Source organism: Anser brachyrhynchus (assembly GCF_964034855.1).
Source record: "Anser brachyrhynchus genome assembly, chromosome: 1".
NCBI classification, from domain to species: domain Eukaryota; kingdom Metazoa; phylum Chordata; class Aves; order Anseriformes; family Anatidae; genus Anser; species Anser brachyrhynchus.
In genome coordinates, this window is record NC_137694.1 from 38842481 (window position 1) to 38861555 (window position 19075).

Consider the following 19075-nt stretch of genomic DNA (forward strand, 5'->3'; position numbering starts at 1 on the left):
ATACACTACTGAAATATAGTGATGCTGACACACCAACATTTGGAAAATTGAAGACTTAAAAGTGTTTTCTCTGAAATCAAGAAAGACACAAGTCCACCTTTTTTTGTCATACAGTAGTAGCTCTTAGTCACAGAAAGTGTTACTGAGATCAAAAAAGAGACAACAAGAAAGGATCAACAGGTGTATGTGTTGTTCTGATGTTAGAATGTCAAGCATGTTGACTAGTTACATGATTTTATAGATATATATTATATAGATTGTATATATACATATAAATACACATACTAAAAGCATAACGAATGGCAAATATTAACCTGAAATAAACTAAATATCCAGACTTGTGCCCACTAACATCTGTCATCTCAGGTTTCCAGTGGAAAATCTAACTGTAGCTCAGAGGTGATAAATGGCATTATCAGCCTTTTCTTCATTTCCTATTCTACCAAAATAGCACCACCAACATTGCATGTCTGTGTATTCCTGGCTTATACAACGCGTATGTGATTGCATTTGCCATCATTTTTGAGGATCAATTTTAGGTCTCCTTGAGAGGATTAAATATTCAACATTTTATATTGGTAATTTGTAGGTCAAAATTTCTTGAGTAAATAGATGTAACAGACTCCATCTTGGTGGACTAGCATGGTTTACTGCATCACTATTCCTGCATTATTAGTTTTCAGATATATGCATCCATATATTAAACAGAAGCTGCTTCTCTACTCAAAGATTCGCTAAGGTATTATGTAAGAGTTTATGGAGTCTGGCAAGCTGTGCACCCACTCTATTAGAATATCAAACTTGTACATAGCACAGACAAAATCATAGTTATGACAATGCAGAACAATGTAAAATTAAAGACACAAAAGGCCAAATTTAGCTAAGGATTTGGTTCTCTCCAAATATTTACATTGTAACAGCAACTATGCAGTATGCATGCTCATATGCATTATTCATTGCTTTCACCATAAGTACTTAATCAGAACAGATCACGCTCAAAATTTGACAAAATATTTTGGATTTTATGGGTTTAGATGCTCCAGCACTTTATATAAAAAATGTGATGAAAAACTGAACTTCCAACAGACATAAGTACATGAAAATTTTAATGGGATTGAATATGAGGAAAATGTTAAAGCTTCTGAATGAAATGTGAATATATGAAATTCTTTGTGTAGATTCATTGTGTCAAGGCAATACAGATGATCAAAATCTCATTTTGCAAAAGTAAATGTGAGATAGGATTCCTCTCACTTAACTTCAACCATCTAAACCTCAGGTGCCTAGTGTAACCTAGGCTCCTTTCCCAGGCGGTGGAAAAAATAGGGCACCTCGAAAGGACAGCTTATCCCATCTTTCTTAAGACATACTGCTCAGGAAGGGAACCTCACCAAGTAGCAAGGTCAGACATCATATTTTTAGATGGCTCATGATAACTCAGTTCCGCTACCATCCAATCAGTGGAAATTCTGTTTACAATATGTCTGAAAATATTGTTCATACTTCCGTATTCACCAGATAGTTTCCAGGAACATACATCTACAGACACTCAGTTTCTGGAGATCATAAAGCAAAACTATTGACGCTATGTTACAAAGGAACAGGTGAAGAGTTTCCAAAAAAATGGTTTAAAATGCTGCCCCTAGTGGAAACATATAGAGAAACACAGAACTGGACCGCATTCAGCAACGAAATGCATGGAATCAACAATACAACATCAGTTGCTGAGAGGCAAAACAAACCCCATATATTGTTTGGAAAAAGTAAAATTGTCATATTCCAGAGCTAATTGTGTATTTTAAATATTATCGAGCAATGCAAGAGATGTAACTGAATTAAGGAAAGTAAGGAACCACAGACCGAACTGCGGAGCTGTCTTTGAAGCAAACCTCCAAAGCTCCTCTATTCTTATTTCTTGCTTTGACTAATCTCTGCTATCCAAAACTGGAACACAAACCACACTTCAAGTATTGTCAACTAATTTGCAGTATGTCAGCTTGTACTTTAATCAGTCTTTTCACTGACATTAGCTACATAACATGACTCCAATCAGTAGTTGCTTCATTCACTTTTATCATCTTACAGTCTTGCAAAAATCTATGTACCAATAGTTTGTAAATGGCATATACAAACTACTGTCTGAATGATCATGCATTAAATCAAAATGTGGTCTAAGGTGCTATCTTCTCTTCTACCTCATCTCAAGTGTTCATTATTATAACTTTAATACACAGTACTGATGGTGATTCATACCCGTCACTCTGATAATGGTTGATTTATTCTTTCAATTTTCAAATTACAGGTCATCAATATTGAAAACAATTGGCATGATGCATTATATGGACTTAAATCACCATATAGAAACTATTACTTGTTTTTATCAAGTGACATAACTTGAGCTTAACATACAGCTATCGCACCAGCTGATCTGTCATTAGACTTTTTCTGAACTTACCAAAGCAAATTAATGGAGGTTGTTTACTGTACTTGTATGGCTACTGCAGGGAAAAGGGTCTGACAATAAATGGTGCATCTGAACTGTTAAATACTAAGTATTTAGCTGCTGTAATCTTCAATACTAATACTGCAATACCTCTCTAAGACTTAAGGAGCAAACCAGGTAGGCATTTAATGATTGACCTTACTTAAGTCATCTCTGTTTTGAGTCTCGTGTAACAGCCCGTAAGAGGTTGGACGATATTATTTTTCATCATCTTTAAAAAAACACTAATACACACAGAAAGGGTCCCATTCTTCTGTCTCTGCAGCTGGTTGGTCTATGTAGTTCACTGCTTTGAAAGTTGGGTTGTTCACATCCACGCACAAGCACGCCCGCATACAGGGGGCTTCCCTGGGCCCCGGCAGGCCGCTGGAACATTTCTACAGCCGCTCACGGGTCCAACACTGCGAGCGCTCTGCACACCGCTGTCCGTCACAACACCTCAGTGGCTGTACTCGAAGCCAATGCACATGCAAGAAGTTTCAGCCTTACTTTTGGACTCTTACTTCTAGACTAAAACGGTCTAGGACAGAACGAAGCGGTAAGTTATCCTTGAGCGGGATCTACCTGTCAGGAAACAGGCTGCATTTAAGCGCAGCAAACACGCTGTCACCTGGGAAGCTGCGAAGCCAGCAGGCTTGGATGAGGGCACAGGACGTGAAAGCATTATCTCAAAGCATTACTCTGCTGGACGGCAGCTTGAGGGACGCAGGAGCAGCAGGGACACTCCCGAGCCTGCCGCGTTACCTTTTGGCAGCGCCCACTCCCGGCAGCGGCGTCGAGACCCCCCCACACCCCCAGAGCCGTCCTCGCCCCTCGCCCCTACCTGTCTGCAGGGACACGTCGGTGGGCTCCCCGCCGGAGAGCGGCTGGATGCGGAGGTGGTACCACGTCCCGGCCTCCAGGCCCCGCAGGGCGCAGCCGTAGGAGCCGTTGGCGGTGCGGGCGGGCTGGCAGCCGGCGGGCTGCCCGTCCTCGGAGCGCCCCGTCACGCTGAAGTTGCAGGCGGGGGCCGCGGCTCGCCAGCGCAGCCAGGCGCCGTGCCCGGCGACGAGCCGCACCGTCAGGTTGGCGCTGCACCCCGCCGCCTCCCCCAGCGCGGCCTGCGGGGAGAAGAGGGGAGAATGGAGAAGAGGAGCGCGGGGAGGCGCTGCGAGAAGCCGCCCCGCCGAGCGCTGCCCCCCCCGCCGAGCGCTGCCCCCCGCCGCTCACCTCGCTCAGGGCCAGCGCCACGCACAGGGCGAGCCCCGCTCCATGGCTCAGCATCGCCGCCCGCCTTCACCCGCCCAAGCCCTCGCGGGGAGGGGGGCGAGAAGCCGAGCGCGCCCGGCGGGGTCCCGGGGGCGCCCCCTCCGCCGCGCCGCCCGCTTGCTGCATGCGCTGCGGGACGCCCCGGGCGCCTCGCTCCCTGCCCGCCCGCCTGCCTGCGCCGGGGGGCGGCGGCCGGGGGGTGCGCGGGGGCTGCCCGGCGGCCGGCCGGCGGCGGCTGAGGAGGAGCGGGGGGCGGAGGAGGCGGGGGAGGCGGCCGCCGCTTCCCACGCTGCCATTCTGACCCGGGCTGACTCCGCCGGAGCCCTCTCGGCGGGCTTCCGCAATCAAAAGGCGATTTCCTCGCCGCCCGAAGCGGGGGTGGGAGCGGGGGGGGGGGGGTTGAGGCGGGCGGGGGCGGCGCCCCGCGGCACGGTGCGGGGACGAGCCGCGACCCCCGGACCCCGGGTCCCCGGGGGGCGAGGGTCGCCCTCCTTCCCTGGGCGCCACCCCCGCGGCCGCCCCTCGGTCCCTCCTTCCTCCCGGCCCTCGGCTGCTCGCCCCCGGCTTTCCTTTCGGCCCCCTCTCCCACCACACCTCCCTTCCTTCCTCGACGCTTCCTCTCTCTCTTCTGATCCCCCCTGGGGGGCTCCGGGCCCCTCGCCCCCCTCACGCAGGGCGGCCGCCATTTCGCACCTCGCACCTTGCCTCGTGCCCACCTCACCTCACACGCCCCTCGCCTCACACCCGCTTCTCCTCACGCCCGCCCTGTCTCCTTTTGACTTCAGCCGTCTCTGAACGTCCCTCTCAGCGTCTTTTTGCGGGACAGCCGGGCAGCCTGAGGGGCGTGTGGGGTTTGCTATGGACCACCGAGGCCTCTGTCCTCACCCTGTCCCTGTGACACCCTGACCACAGCCGTCAGGCCAGGAGCACCCTGGCAGATCTCGCCACCGAGCTGCCGCCTACGCACAGCAGAGGTGTAGCTCGTGTATCAATGGCCAAGCTGTTTGTTTTGCTCTGCATCAACTTCTGTCCTTGAAACAATTCCCCGGAATAACTCCCATGCTAAAATTACACACCAGCGAAAGGAAAAAAAAATCCCTGTTTTTAGACAGCACACAACAAGCTGCGCGCAATTTCAAATTCAGCTCTAGCTGCGGCACAGCTCTCCATTTCTGTCATGCACACCCATTTCCTTTTACTTAAGTTTTCTGCCTTTTAAAGCTCATATGCATGTGTATGCAGGTTGGGGTGATGGAGAAGAAACACAGCTAAGATTGTTTCAGACCATCAGATACTCAGATAAGCGATCACCTAGCAACTACCAAATAAATTTGTGGCTGCATAAAGGGGAAGGAATTCATCATTTACTTTCTTCACATGGGAGTGGCACTTTTCTGCATCTTTCTGTACTGCAAGATGCACACAGCATCTAAAAGCAGCATCTCAAGCAAATTCAGTACCATCCCTGTTTCAGTCTTGCCCCATTTTGATATTTAGGGAGAAAAGGTGCTAGCATTTAAAAACGTTAGTCTGCCTTTCAGGGGAACTGCTACTGTAGGATTTGGGGGGCCCTTAATCTGTCAAACAAGATATAAATATCTGAAAATGCTTAGTTCTTATTCTTCCGTTCAGAAACCAGAGGTCTCAGCACCCTCGGGTGGTGACTTGGACCTGCGGAAAGCTTCATTGCTCTCTGGAGTTTTATGCCTTGTCCTAGGGACCTGGCACAGAGAGTGCTGTGCTTTACGCTGCAAAGGCTTGGGAAGACCGATAACTTTAGGATCAATAATCTTACTTGATGTTATAAATATATATTGACTATTATATCATTGTCAAGCCCATTGCAGGACTAGATCTCCCCTGGAAGAAATGTTTTACATACTTCAGACAAAAGGAGTGACTGTGCCTCTAAGAGCTATTACAGTGGTAAAAATTCTGTTGACAGAAAACACAAGGTGTGTGTATTGGATGTTAACTGGTACTAAAACTATAAAAGTGTCTTGTAATCAGCTTAAAGTGAAAGATTTTTGCAGCATAAAATCATCTTTAGACAATTGTGCTTTAGGGACCTAATGGCATAAACTATATCAACACTTTCCCAGCACTGGAGAATAGAAAATATGAAGGCTTATTGGGATGTTTGGATCACTTCAGACCCCTCTCTGAAAATGACAATATTCAGAGCAAGCTGCATTTTCTTGGAAAGTTGGAGCTTGCTTTGTAGGGACTTTTTAAAGCATATCCATAACCTGAAATATATAACTCAGACATATAGGTGTAAATTAGTTAAGTAGATGTAATATGTGAAAGAAAAAAATGAAGTCCGTGCATACTTATAGAATTCAGAAAATAAATTTAACCTATCAAAAATGAAATTTAAAGATTCTTGGAAATGTCTGTCTGTCTTCTCCAGCTGACATAAGATAATGCGCGGAGAAAAGCTATGTTGCTGCTTCTCACCATTGCCCATAATTTCTAAGTTCCTACTTTATTACCCTTATTCTTGCTATCATAAAATCTTTAAAACTACCCTGCTATAGCTGTATTAGTAAGAAAATTCATTTTTACATGGTTTGAGACTTCCTTCTGTACATTATCCGCTACAAGACTGCTCTAAGTGTAATGTCTGCCACAGACGTCTATGCCAGTACTGGAACAGAACAGGAGGGATCCATCATTCACTGGTGGCAATATATGTATATAGAATAGCCAACATAATATGAGTAATTATTTCCAGACTGGTATTGAATAAATGGGTTTTTAGCAAATCAACAGTCTTGCAGCCTGTAACACTTACTGATCTGTGTGGTAAGCCAAGAAACTAATTAAAAAAAAAAAAAAGAATAAGAAAAAGAAAAAAAAAAAAAGAAGTGGAAGTGAGCTTTGGGAGTGGCCGGACATGTCTCTAATAGCAGGCTCCAAAGTCTCTTTCAGACACTTTCCCAAGGTTTCCTGAGTTGTTTTTTTTTTTTTTTTTTTAACACCAACCTCTCTCTCTGCCTCTCTAATCAAGAGGAAATGGGCTTTGCATAGCTTTTGTCACGGCTTGAAAGTGCAAGCTGCAGTTTTACTTGAAATCCAAGGCTGCTCTAAACCAAACATTTTGTTTGATTGAAGTGTCACCATTGTCCCCTCAGAACTAGTATGCTCACAGCCAAATAACATCAAGGCTTTAGTTCTACAAACAAGAGGACCTGGCCTGGGGCAGACACAGTTCACGGGAAGAATTGTCTTCCTAACAGCCCTTATCAGTCTACCTGTTTTCAAAGTATCACATTAACTCCGATTAATCTTTTAAACATCTCTGCTAGCTTGACAAAGATGTTTTTAATTCCACTCTAAGGACAAGGAAGCTGAAAGACGGAGGCCAAAAACGTTTCAGTTTGTATGTCAGAGTATCTGATAGAGTATCTAGATTCAAATGTCCAGACCTGGCTGGAGACTCCAAGTGACAGATACTTGTGATTTTTATTTATTTGTTTATTTATTTATTTTAATGGTGATGCCTAGCATGCTTATCATCAGCAATCTGGTTTTGAAGTTTTGACCTAAGCAACCTGCTCAGTGCATATCATGTGAACAAGGAGATGAGCTGGGGTAGGAACATAGGAGGTGATAGCTTCAATACTTCTCCAGCAGCAGCGGGACTTCAGTAGGAGTGCTGGAGGCACTTTGGGAAATAAAATATTCTACAGGATATTTCCATTTGGAGGAGACAGATATTCTGTGCAGGAGGTTTGTATATGAGCAGAGGGCATGGAGAAATTAGCTCAGCCTGCCTGTACCAACCCAAAATAATGGTATTTTAAAAGAACCAGCTGTGGAATTGGGTGCAGTGCACCCATCACCAGCTCAGTCCCTTGTGGGCAGCACCAAAATAGCTGTGACAGGGACCATAAACGTTCTAGTTAGTAATTTCGGCCAGCATAGTCCTGGGTAACACTACTTTTTCTTTCCCCCTGTCTGAAGCAGTCTCTAGTGACACTGTTTGAACCAGAATGTACAGGATTTCCTTAGAATAATCAGGATACGTTGAAGAATGAGCTCCTGTTGAAGACTACTCTGTCCCACAGCCCTCCTAAACACAGAACATATTTCTTAGTCTCATCCACGGTAACACTGACACCCAAAGTAATAACTGAAACGTTTGCCTACCCCAGTACATCGAGTGCAGTGTGGTCTCCCGGACAAGAAGCTACAGGGAAATATGGGATTTTTAGCTCTAACACCCAAGTGTCGATATCAATAAAGTGGCCAATAATCTCCTCAGTGCTTTAGGTCTAACTGCCTGGGGACGTTTTGCCAATGATTACACCAGATTTGTTCTCAAATTACTTAATTGTGCCTCGCCCACACAAAACAGAAGCCTGGAGGTACTGTATGCCCACACTTAGCTTCTTCTCTGGATGGGGCTGGCACCCATTCACCTACTCTGCCAGGGCTGTCTGTGGTTGGACTCAGGAACATAGATCCAGAAGCAGCTGTGTGTCCTCCCCTCTGTCCATCGGTCAGTAAATAAGCTGACCAGGGTCAAGGCCAGGGTTCCTCGTGATGCAAGTTAAAACATTCCCTTTTTACTTGCTTTGGTCTATAAGCCCTGTGTGTAATTTTAGGGCTCAGCTATCCTAAAGGAGTTCATAAAGCGTACTGTTTCTTACAGCATACTTAGAGCTAGACCCTCACGTCACGCAACAAACCAACGGCAGAGGCTGTCACTGAGAACAGATACCTCAGCTCCCGCGTCTCCTGCTACATCCATGAGCTTCCCATTGCTCCTCACGTACCCTGAGCCTTTTCCCTGGAGCTCAGAGATTTTCCCAGTGCATTGTGCACACCACGATTGTGCTGTACGGAAGGGGAAGATTTTTTCTGCAGCTGTACTTCTAGCAAAGGGGACTATCAGCATGAACAAAGAATCCCATCAGAATAAAGAACAAAGCTCAGTCCTGCAGCTGTTTTTCTTTCTTTCTTTTTTTTTTTTTTTTTCAGTCTATGAAGCATCCACCTGTAATAGCTATCAGGCTCCACAGAGTGGAGCAGGCTTAATAAAAATCAATCAATAATTCCTCTGCCTTACCTCCTCCGTAGTGCTAGGGTATTGAGGAGTAGTTGTTGGGATCCAGGCTTTCTCTGTTACTGCAGACTTGAAATCAAAGTAGAGGTTTTCAATTAATTTTTTACTGAAGTGTTCAGTCACATTTCTGGTGAACATCTCCGTGCTACTCTCCGGCAGATTTTCAGGCCTAGAGGTAACAGTGCTTAAAGGGGAGGATGTGGCTGTAGTACTCCGTACAGAAGTGTCTGTATCTTGGAGATCTACGATAAATGAAGGAAAGTGATTAAAATCAGCTCTGCATTTTTATAACCAGTTCTCTACATGCCTATAAATGTGGTTGAAATGGCTTCTAAGTAGTTTAAGTGCACCTGTCAGCTCTGGAGTTTCTTACTTTCAGTACAAATATTATTTTGTGTCAACATCAAATTTTGTGCAAAACAAAAGTATAGAAGAATAAATATCCTGAACATTCACACCATTCATCTTAAAAGCAGTCCGTCACTGGTTCCAAAGCGAAGAGAAAGGCTGTGTTTTGTCATTAGCAGCATGATGTTTTCACTCACAGCTTTTTCACTTACGTGAGTTTTACCAAACAGCACACAATTTCAGCTTTACATGGCCAATAAAAAGTCCAGGGTTTAAGGACAGGGGACAGATTCTCATCTGCCTCTTGTTGGTGTAAGTTCAAATTATGGCTTTATTTGAGGTAATGAAGTTCCTTGTGCCCACACGGGCATTCTCTTGCATTTCAGGTCTGTCCCATGCAGACACCACGCTAACCCCTGACTGCACCCTTCCCAAGGTTCAGCTAACAATGGTATCAGTGAACTAAAGTGTCTGCAAATGTAACTGCGGGTTTGCTTTTTTAGTCACGTATGCTTCAGAGAACGCCAAAGTTGCAATTAGAGCGCAGGAAAGATTTTACTACACATTTTTCCTCCACATTTTCACGGCTCTTCCTCCCCATTGGTATGTATTTAATATCCTTTCTTTGTGGCGGTGAGGGCAGGGTTCAATCCGTGGTGGCCTCTACATCTGGTAGCATCACATTTCAGCTAAGCGATTGGAATCACTCGCTGGCCCCTTCTCACAAAAAAGCTGCCCTGCCATTGCTGGAGCACAGCTCGTGTGTGTTGGCCCAGCGCCCAAGACACTTTGTCTGTCCTTGAACTGGGGTCTACCAACATGACAGAGCCTTGTTTTGCTGCTGAGCCACTGGGCTGGTTGCCATTTATAACAATTTTAGCTCACAAGCCCTCTAAAAAAAAAAAGAAAAAAAAAAAAGTAATGACTGTGTTAAATTGAAGCAGAAGCTTACAAATGTAATTACTTGGTGGGCAATTATGTCTTAGCAGGCCAATGTGTGATTACCTCTTTACCCAAAGGATCAGTGGGTGAGCTTATATGAAGTCTTTTTTTTGTTTTTTATATATGTGTAACTATGCGTGCTAACATGTTTATTTAATGAAACTCTCAGTACTCTCGTTTGCATCCAGAAATAAAAGTGAGATTGTAAGCCCTTGTAGGTGACACTTCCATGCAAGCGTCACCTGCACTTGACAGCACAGTGTGCTCACCAGGTATGCAGTGCTGGATCTTCTTGAAAAGGATTGGTTTGCTAGGATGGGAGGATACCCACTTCATACATTTTCCCTCCTTTTATCTAACTGTGTTTCTCTGGAAATAAAAATCACCAGGTATCCAATTCATTACAAAAATTGTTGATCGAATATTTTTCCAAATCAAGGCACTGAAAATAATACTATAGACCTAATTCTGCTTTATTTTACAATGAAAGTAGCCCTTTACAGTGCAAAGGGTTTTGTCAGACCCTCAGGTCTGCTCCAACACTGTGTGATCATCCTCATGCTGCTGCTGCTGTATTTGCAGAATCCCCTGCAGAGTGCCTACGGTGCGAAGTCTGCTGTGGTCCCACATCACAATACCTTTATGTCCCACATCAAAAGGATGGAGAAGAGTCTGACAGTGGCAGCCGTGTGCTCAGGCTGTCATCAGCTACAGAAGTAAGCCCTTCAGCTGACACAAGTCCAGGCTTAGTCTCAGGTCTTTGTTCCTGAGGATCTGCTGTTGGTTGGGGGTCTCTGAAAGTCTGCAGTAGGCAAGTGGAAATGACAGCCCCAAGGACTAGGACAGAATTAGGCCTGCTGGCTCTGTGCCTCTCTGATATCTCCAACTTCAGCAGGGAGTAGGCTACTGATAGAAAGATAGCTTTAACAAAAGGGCATCTGAGTGGTCAGCAGCCGCTTAGGAAAAAAGGCCACGCAGCGAGGTTCCTAAATATAGATTTACACACCCAACTTAAAAGCACATTTGAAAAAAAAAATCTTGGCTTTCTTTACAGACAAATAGCAGCCATTCCAACAGGAAGACGATTACATTCCAGTGCCAATTGTGTTTTAGGAAAGCTGCTACTCTGTAAAAGGGACAACGGTGCTGCCAGAGGCACCTATGGGACCTGGCATCCAGTGGGTAAGTGGCACTCCAGGAGCCGAGGGGAGAGCCTGACCCAAAAACCCCACTGGCAGCAAAATGCTTGGCCCCCAGAAATGTGCCACCAGCCCGAGGAGGTCCCACAAATGAGCACTCAGTCACTGCACCACCTGGCTCCTTTTCTTAAGACAGAGGATCTCCCCAGTCAGAGGCTGACAACCTACAACCTGCAGATGGAAACAACTTGGGCACAGCACTGTGCCATCCTGGAACTTCAGGTATACATACCAGTGCTTCTCATGTACGCTACACTGGACTAACAGGGTCCAAATCCGCCCTCACTTCAAGCAATTCAGGATTCAGGTTTATATTAGCTTTCTAAGTAAAGCCACTACAGTCCTAGCGTAAGGGCCCTCACATCCCTTCTTCAGCAGCAGGCACTTATGAAAGAAAATTTTGTATTATAAGACCCCAGCAAACAGATTTCTGCACTACTTTTCTGCACAAATTTCTATCCAGAAAAAAGCTCACCTCCTAGCTGTACATCAGCAAAGTACACGGGAATTGCAACAGTGGGATTACTCGCAAGTGTTTAACATTGTTCTAGCAGTCTCTTTGGAAATCAGTCATGAAACCGTTCATGGGAACAGAGCTGCAGAACTGACACTGACATTGATCACTAGTGGCTGGATGATATACAGTGTGTGAACTGTAATCATCACTGCATTGTAATCATCAGTGGCACACCCAGCAGAAATTATGGCATTATGACTAAGCACATACTTCATCCATGGGATGTACTGCAGACTGCATCCATCTGCACAGCAGCAGGATGCTTACAAGAAAAGGAAATCCATACGCCATGTACGCATGATGAGCAAGGGCGCTGTGCATCTATCCCTGGTTACTTGTCAGGTACTGAGAACCTGTGGCGGTGCCTTCAGACTCAGGTGAGCCAGCGTGGGGCAGCTTTCTGAAACTGCTTGCATACTATTAGTGCGCCCAACCCTTAAAGCATAGCTTCAGAAAATGGAGGCTGAATTGCTTCTGAAAACACAAATGATTCAGGTATCTGTTGTATAAGAAAAAAATGCTGCGTAAGGCTGAATCTAACTTGCTGACAGCAAGATTTTAAACTTGAAGGGGTTGTTTTAAGGTCTCTATATGTGCAGGAAAATGAATTATCTTTCTAGCTGTCTACTAACTCATAAATAGACTGCAAAAATAAAGGCTCTCTGATATATACATATACATATATATATATATATATATATACACTTTGGATTTTTGTTGCTTGTAGGAGTGTGACAGAAAACCAAAATACACTGAATGGCCTTTCTTTCCCCATGCTTTTGAAAACTGTAAAATGTATGCTACTTTAGAAAAACGTCTTCTTTATCTGAAAGGTTGTAGAGATTAGAGATGCTTGCATCTCGTGTCAGAGAGGTCAAAACTCCAGTAATCCTGAGCTGATCCTGTACTTGCTTGTTTTTGAAATGCTGAAGTAGCCACTTGGAGGCTCTTACAGCACCATACTGGTGGAACATCCCAGATAACTACGGTGATAATACCATAGCTCTATCAGCCCTATTTCTGACTCTCCAAATAGCCCCAGCTCACCCTGAAGTGGTATTTTGGTCACTGCAAGGTACCAAGACCCCATCAACTCCATGGACTGCGTCTCTACTGAAGAGAATTTAGAAAGGTAGATACTACGTAGACACCTAGGGCTTGGTTCAGTTGCCTGAACATGGACACCTAGAATGATCAGAGATGCCATAGGGCACCTGAGAGAGCTGCTCAGGGCTCTCAGAGGACCTATGGAAGACTGATGTCTCTGTGGGTATGCCGTTAGAGGTCAGGAATGGAGCACCTCGGATGGCATGAAAGCACTATATTGAGACAACTGAATTAAGCCCTTTCTTTAGACACTGGTATTTAGATATCTAGTAGCTGAAACCTTCTCCATACTCTACACAGAGATCCATGCAAAATAAAGAGAGAACTTAATCATGAAAATTACCAGTATAGTTGTCTGCAACTGTCATCTTTGTTAGCATTTGCAGCTCAAGACGATATAGTAAAGCAGGACTGGCCATCCTCCTGGTTGCTCTGGGAAGCTGCTTATGTTGCCACATGTTTTTTTTCCTATGATAGGAGCTTATCTGTTTTTATTCTACATTGTCTGCACTACAGTTCATCGAGACTTTGAAAATTAACCAAAACAAAAGACCTGGACTACACTGCAGGTTTTTCCATTTCTTTTTAGAAACTGTAAAAACACATTTATCTTTGAGCTTCTCTCAGTATGGTATTGGATTGTGTGCAAGGATTTGTAGTTATATCCAAGGATCTGACACTGATGTCTTTCTTTTTCCAGAAGGAGCTGAGCAAAAATGGTCATCCATACATTGCTTTGACCAAAGAAAGAAGATTCAAGTATTTTTTAGTATTTCATGGGTTCACATAGATGTTAGCAAACTCTTTTACTTTCAAAACCCTACAAAATAACACCTTAGGGAGATCAAAACTGGTTTGACTGAATGTTTTTTAGGAAAAATGTTTTGAGTCAATTCAAAGGTAAAATGAATATGTTCACTCTTCCTTGTCTATTTCATTCTGGAGAAAAGTGTAAGGGGTACACATACAAAAGCCCAACTTGTTATAAACCTGTAGATGGATTGTTGTAGTCATTGTCAACAATGAAGGTGTTGAAAAATGAAGGCCCGGAGATGTAACATGATGACAAAAATGATTAAGAGTTGCATCTTTTTCTGTGTTTCTGCCACCCTTCTTTGGTGCTCTTAGATACTAGGAACAAATTCTTTACTCACAGGGTGGTGAGGCCCTGGCACAGGCTGCCCAGAGCAGCTGTGGGTGCCCCATCCCTGGAGGTGCTCAAGGCCAGGCTGGATGGGGCTTTGGGCAACCTGGTCTGGTGGGAGGTGTCCCTGCCCACAGCAAGGAGGTTGGAGCTGGGTGGGCTTTAAGGTCCCTTCCAACCCAACCCATTCTGTGACTCTGTGATACTGCTTCTTGGCTGTTTTGGAGCATGCTCTGACTGGGCACTGCTCTGGCCTCCTCTTCCTTCCATCTCACCCACTGATGTAAGCAATGGGATGTGAACTGAGTAAGCTCATGCTCAGACTTCCTTGTCTATTTTGTTTTATGTCTTTGTAGATCCCACTATGGCTTTTAAGTACCTGGCACATAACAGTGAATGACAAAGCCATGCTCCTCTACAAAGTCAGCTTCTCTTCTGAATGGGGCTTAGTCCTGGTAACCACAACTGTAGGGTTTTGCAGCTACACTTACTTCAGGAGATGTCCCAACTGTATATGATACAGCAGAAGGGAAATGCAGCACAGAGTATTACATTACAGAACAGTTCATGTCACCTTCTGTGTCCACACTGCTCTACAGGTTGCATGTCACTATCTGGAGCTCAGTGAATAATTTCAGCATATACCTTTCCCTCTTTGAAATCATTCTCCACTTAGTGAATAATTTTTGGTCTGCGGTGGTTTTGAAGTTTGTGGATAATATTTGAGTTGCCAGACGGCATTGCCTCTGATCTGTAATTGCGTATTTTCGTGAAACTAATCTTCCCAGAACAAAAAAGACTTGTAAGAATTGCTTACGCTTCTCAGAAGTGACAACAGCATTATTGTGTTTTATTTGCGATGCTCTGGGTTATCTGTTATTTGCATGCAACAGATTTTGCTGTTCTCAGTCATAAGTGAAGATCTTAGCCCCTCTCAAATAACATTGCCAGTAATTTGTAATGATCACATGATTTACTGTGTGCAAAGTTCCTGTGCAAATCTGTAATACCTCCAAATACAAAATAGGAGCCTGAGAGTCCTTCAAGTCTGCCAGTTCTCTACGTGCAAAACCATACTTTGCCTAGCTCTTCCGCTGTCCTCATGAGGACACTTCCAACTACTAGTTGATTATCGTAATTAACATGCAGAATTTACTTCTCCTTCTGTCCCAGACATACTGTGCTTCCAATGAGTTTAAGCTCTCTTTTCTTTTTCTACCTTGCTCCTTAGGTGTGTTCTGTTTCTCCAAGTGCCACCACTCCCTCATCATCCTGCCTTCATCCAGCTCCTCCATGCTTTCCTCCTCCCTGCTTACACTCCTCTTCCTTCTCCTGGATCCTGGACTTAGGGGAGCTCTGACCCCAGGTTCCTGCTGCTGAAAAGAAGGCCCTAGCTCTTTTGGGACGATGCATCTTTCTGCCCATAATCTCCTCGTGAACGTGATGAGAACCAAAGTCTCACCATCTCAATCAAGGGAGATGATACCTGGCGAGCCTTCGTTGTGTCAGCTGTTTCAGCTAGCTGCCAGAATCAGCCATGGCTTTGTGTGAGACAGACTGTCTGCTGCTAGATTTAAAGTGAGCTCTGACTGAACAGAGCCGGGATACACGTGTAAACTGATCGTGATTTCCACAGAGTCATTTAGGTCAGGGTTGTAGCAAAAACTACATATCCAAACACATCTCAGACGTCTGATTTGAAATCCAAACCCAAGCTCAGACTTTATCCAAGCTCAGAAAACTCATGCTTGGCATTTGAAGTAGTTCCAGTACAAAAGGTAGTTGCAGATGTTGGGTTTGGAGCTTGTACTTTATCTGAGCTGATAAGGTGTTTGGGATGTAATTCAGTAAGTTATTCCTTTGTGAAAATATTTCTACTTTTTTATGAGTACTATGAAAACAACGAGAGTAAATTATAATAAAATATGGTGTTACTCAGGAGTAGAAAAACATACAGCCATTTCAGCTCCAAAGACTTAGCTCAGTTTTTTACTATCTTATCTAAATATAGACTGAATATGTTATTTTAGGCTGATCCACAGCAGCTTTCACTGAAATTAGACAGATGTGTTTGGAAGACTAATTTTAAGAATTCAACATTGAAATTTTTGACACTCATATGACCATTGAGACCAGCACTGTAGGCTTTTTTTTTTTTCTTGTAGTACTTATCCTTATTATTTTTAAAAATGCATCTCTTCGCACTACTTCTACTCTATATGAGCTTCTTACATACCTAGAATTCTTAGTTAGGTACTGTGGATCATAATGTATTGTTGATTTCTCAGCTTCCCAGAGCTGTCAGAAAGGAGACGATAACTGATACAGTGAGTCTCTGAAAGTGGAACAACAGCTTTCCTTATGGGGAGAATTTCAGGAAAATTAAGGTAAATTCATTAAAGAACTGTGCACAGTAAATAGATGAGAAGGTGCTTTGATACTACATGACAATCGTCTAACTCAGTTCTCATTGGTCTTAAATTGCTCCTCTGAGGATGAATAAGAAAAGGATGCAAGGTTTTAAACGTTAGCCACACTTTACCCAGCTATCTACAGAAATGAATAGTGCCTGGGTACCTCACCTTAACTCTTCATGGTGTCTTTGAGTAAGCAAGCCATTCTTACCCTATACTCAGGACTTCCAATGATTTTGCATTTTTAATCTCTAAAATGTATGGGCGGGCTGGGATGGCATCTTGGCCAATTTTCCATTCCCTGATTCTGCAAGCTGTCTTTTTGGACCTCCACTCAGGTGAGTACTCTTGCTGTTGTGAGTAGATTTCTGCAAGTGCAAATTGGGTGAAAAAAAAGATATCCAGCCTTACAAGGAGTGGGTGGATCAGCTGTCAATCATGCCTTAACATTCTCAGGTTAGAAAGAACAAGCAATTTGTTTCAAACATTCTGGAAACTTGGCCATATGCAAAAGTATTGGATCATGAAACATTTTTGAAATCCTGTAAAGACAAGAATAAATGGTGCATTTCCCTGCAAAACACTTAACTGTGCAGGTTGCTCTTATTTACCATGAAGAACAGCTTAAAAGTGTGCAAGCAGAATATCGAAAGGATGAAATGGTCAAAATGAAGGATTGACAAGAGGACATCAAGGAAAACATTATTAATTAACATTCAAACCATTCCTTTGGTTTGAATGTTCATACCTTCATACCTTCCTTTTTGCTGTGGATATGTAAACATGTAACTTCACAGGTCCAGAAGGATGTGCACAGACTCATTCATATCTAAGTGTTATTGCAAGAATTTCTGAGATTTTTGATTTAGTTCGTTATTTTCAGGATTTTGAGTGTTCTTACAGATATTTCATCTAAAGGCAGAGTGACACTGTGTAAACACATGAATGTGTAAGCCATATGGCTCTTCTAATCATGGATTAATGATTCTTCTAACCATGATTTGGGTTAATCAGAGCAATAATTGTATTTGATTTTCAGATGTCTTCTTGCTCTTGAAAGATTGAATATGCATTTGGATGATAAAATGAATGGGGAGGAGAAGGACTTGTACACATCCATATTAAAAAACCTATTAGGAATTATAACCCACATTTCTGTTTAAAAATGTAAAAGGAAATGACACAAAATAGTGAGCTGAGATTGCACATAAGCACTTTGATCCAAAGACTGGGAGTAGAAAAGAGGAGGGACATCCTGAAAATGCAAAATGGCTTTACAAAACACACCAATTGTCAGAAAGACAGCACTAATCTCAGCTGTTCTTTTTGTTCTCTAAAAGCATTTTTGACTATGAAAAATGTTTTTCCATATGAATAAAACAACAGTTTGTAACATTTGATTAAATATAAAAGACATTTTTGCTACCAAAACTTCCAGGATACTTCCTTGAAGGAATAGCTCACCTTGCTTTGAGCACAGATTTACATAGACAGGTTTTCCCATCTCTCTGGCTTCAAGCTGCATCCATGTATGAAGATATTTCTTACTCTGCTTGGCCATTACCTTCTGACCTTGTTTTGTGAGAAAGAGTGAGCTGTTGGCCACCTTCAGGAGCCCATCCTCCTCGTGGCAAGTCCACCTGACTGCCTGGGAGCAATCAACGACGATGCTGCGAGACGACAGCGCAGAGCGCGTGGAGATGCTCAGGCACTGGCCAGATTTCACGTGGAGGAGCCTGTCATCGGCCATCCACTGCCACTGCTGGTTGGGGCTGGTCATACTGCACTTTTCCATAATGACTCCTTTCTTTTCTGAAAGACACTGCTGTTTCTGCACATGGATAATCAGAAACCCCTCTGGAAGAGGAAAATCCCAGAAAAATACAATAGATTACATATGGTTATTTAACAAAAAGCAAATTCCTGATGACTTAAAATATGTCAGCAAATAAAGATCTCTTCCCACTTTCTACATGTTGAACTTTTCATGAACTTTCCTTGTGCTGAACCTATTTAAAAGAACACCAAGCATACAACCCGCATGATGCAAACACTGTTTCATGGTAATGTAAAGAGTGAGGATGCAAAAAGCAAACTGTTGTGACAAACCTTACCTTGACCTTCATTATATGTAAAAATGAAAAAGAAAAAAAAACAACAACACACCAAAATCTGTATATAAAATAAATCCAAGAACTTCTAACTTTAAATACCAGTTCTAAATATTGCACTTCCTCTGCTTGAAAGCATACAGAGATCTACAAAAGCTCTCAAGTATTTTTTCAGTTTTATGGCCCAGTCTTTTTACAATCTAATTTACTGCCTGCAAATTGTTTATTAAAACTCAGTGTTAGTGAAGAAAACATACAAAAGGACATTCCCAGATCTGTGTGTCTCTCAGTGCCCGTGCCTTTACAAGAATGGAGGCTCTTTACTGATAGGAAGTATATCTCTTACAGGATTTACTCCAATGTCTCTAGCTGTTAGTTCTGTGACTGCCCTGATTCACATTAGATCAGCTCTTTGTGCCACCATACTTTAAAAACATACAACAAACACTTAAATGAACAGAACTACAA

General features: G+C 43.4%; 1 protein-coding gene across 3 annotated transcripts in view; it reads right to left on the bottom strand.

Annotated features, from left to right (window-relative positions):
- Window positions 1-19075, bottom strand: part of PTPRB (protein tyrosine phosphatase receptor type B) — a 65609-nt gene that overhangs the window by 45820 nt on the left and 714 nt on the right. For 2 of the 3 annotated variants that reach the window (XM_080579576.1, XM_080579575.1), the window contains exons 2-4: window positions 17961-18353; window positions 8829-9067; window positions 3327-3603 (exon numbers count right to left, since the gene is read on the bottom strand). In XM_080579576.1, coding sequence (XP_080435702.1) covers window positions 3327-3603; window positions 8829-9067; window positions 17961-18353 — 909 coding nt within the window. Of the gene's footprint in view, window positions 1-3326; window positions 3604-3712; window positions 3929-8828; window positions 9068-17960; window positions 18354-19075 lie in introns of those variants that run through there. The other variant, XM_080579577.1, reaches the window with a different exon arrangement.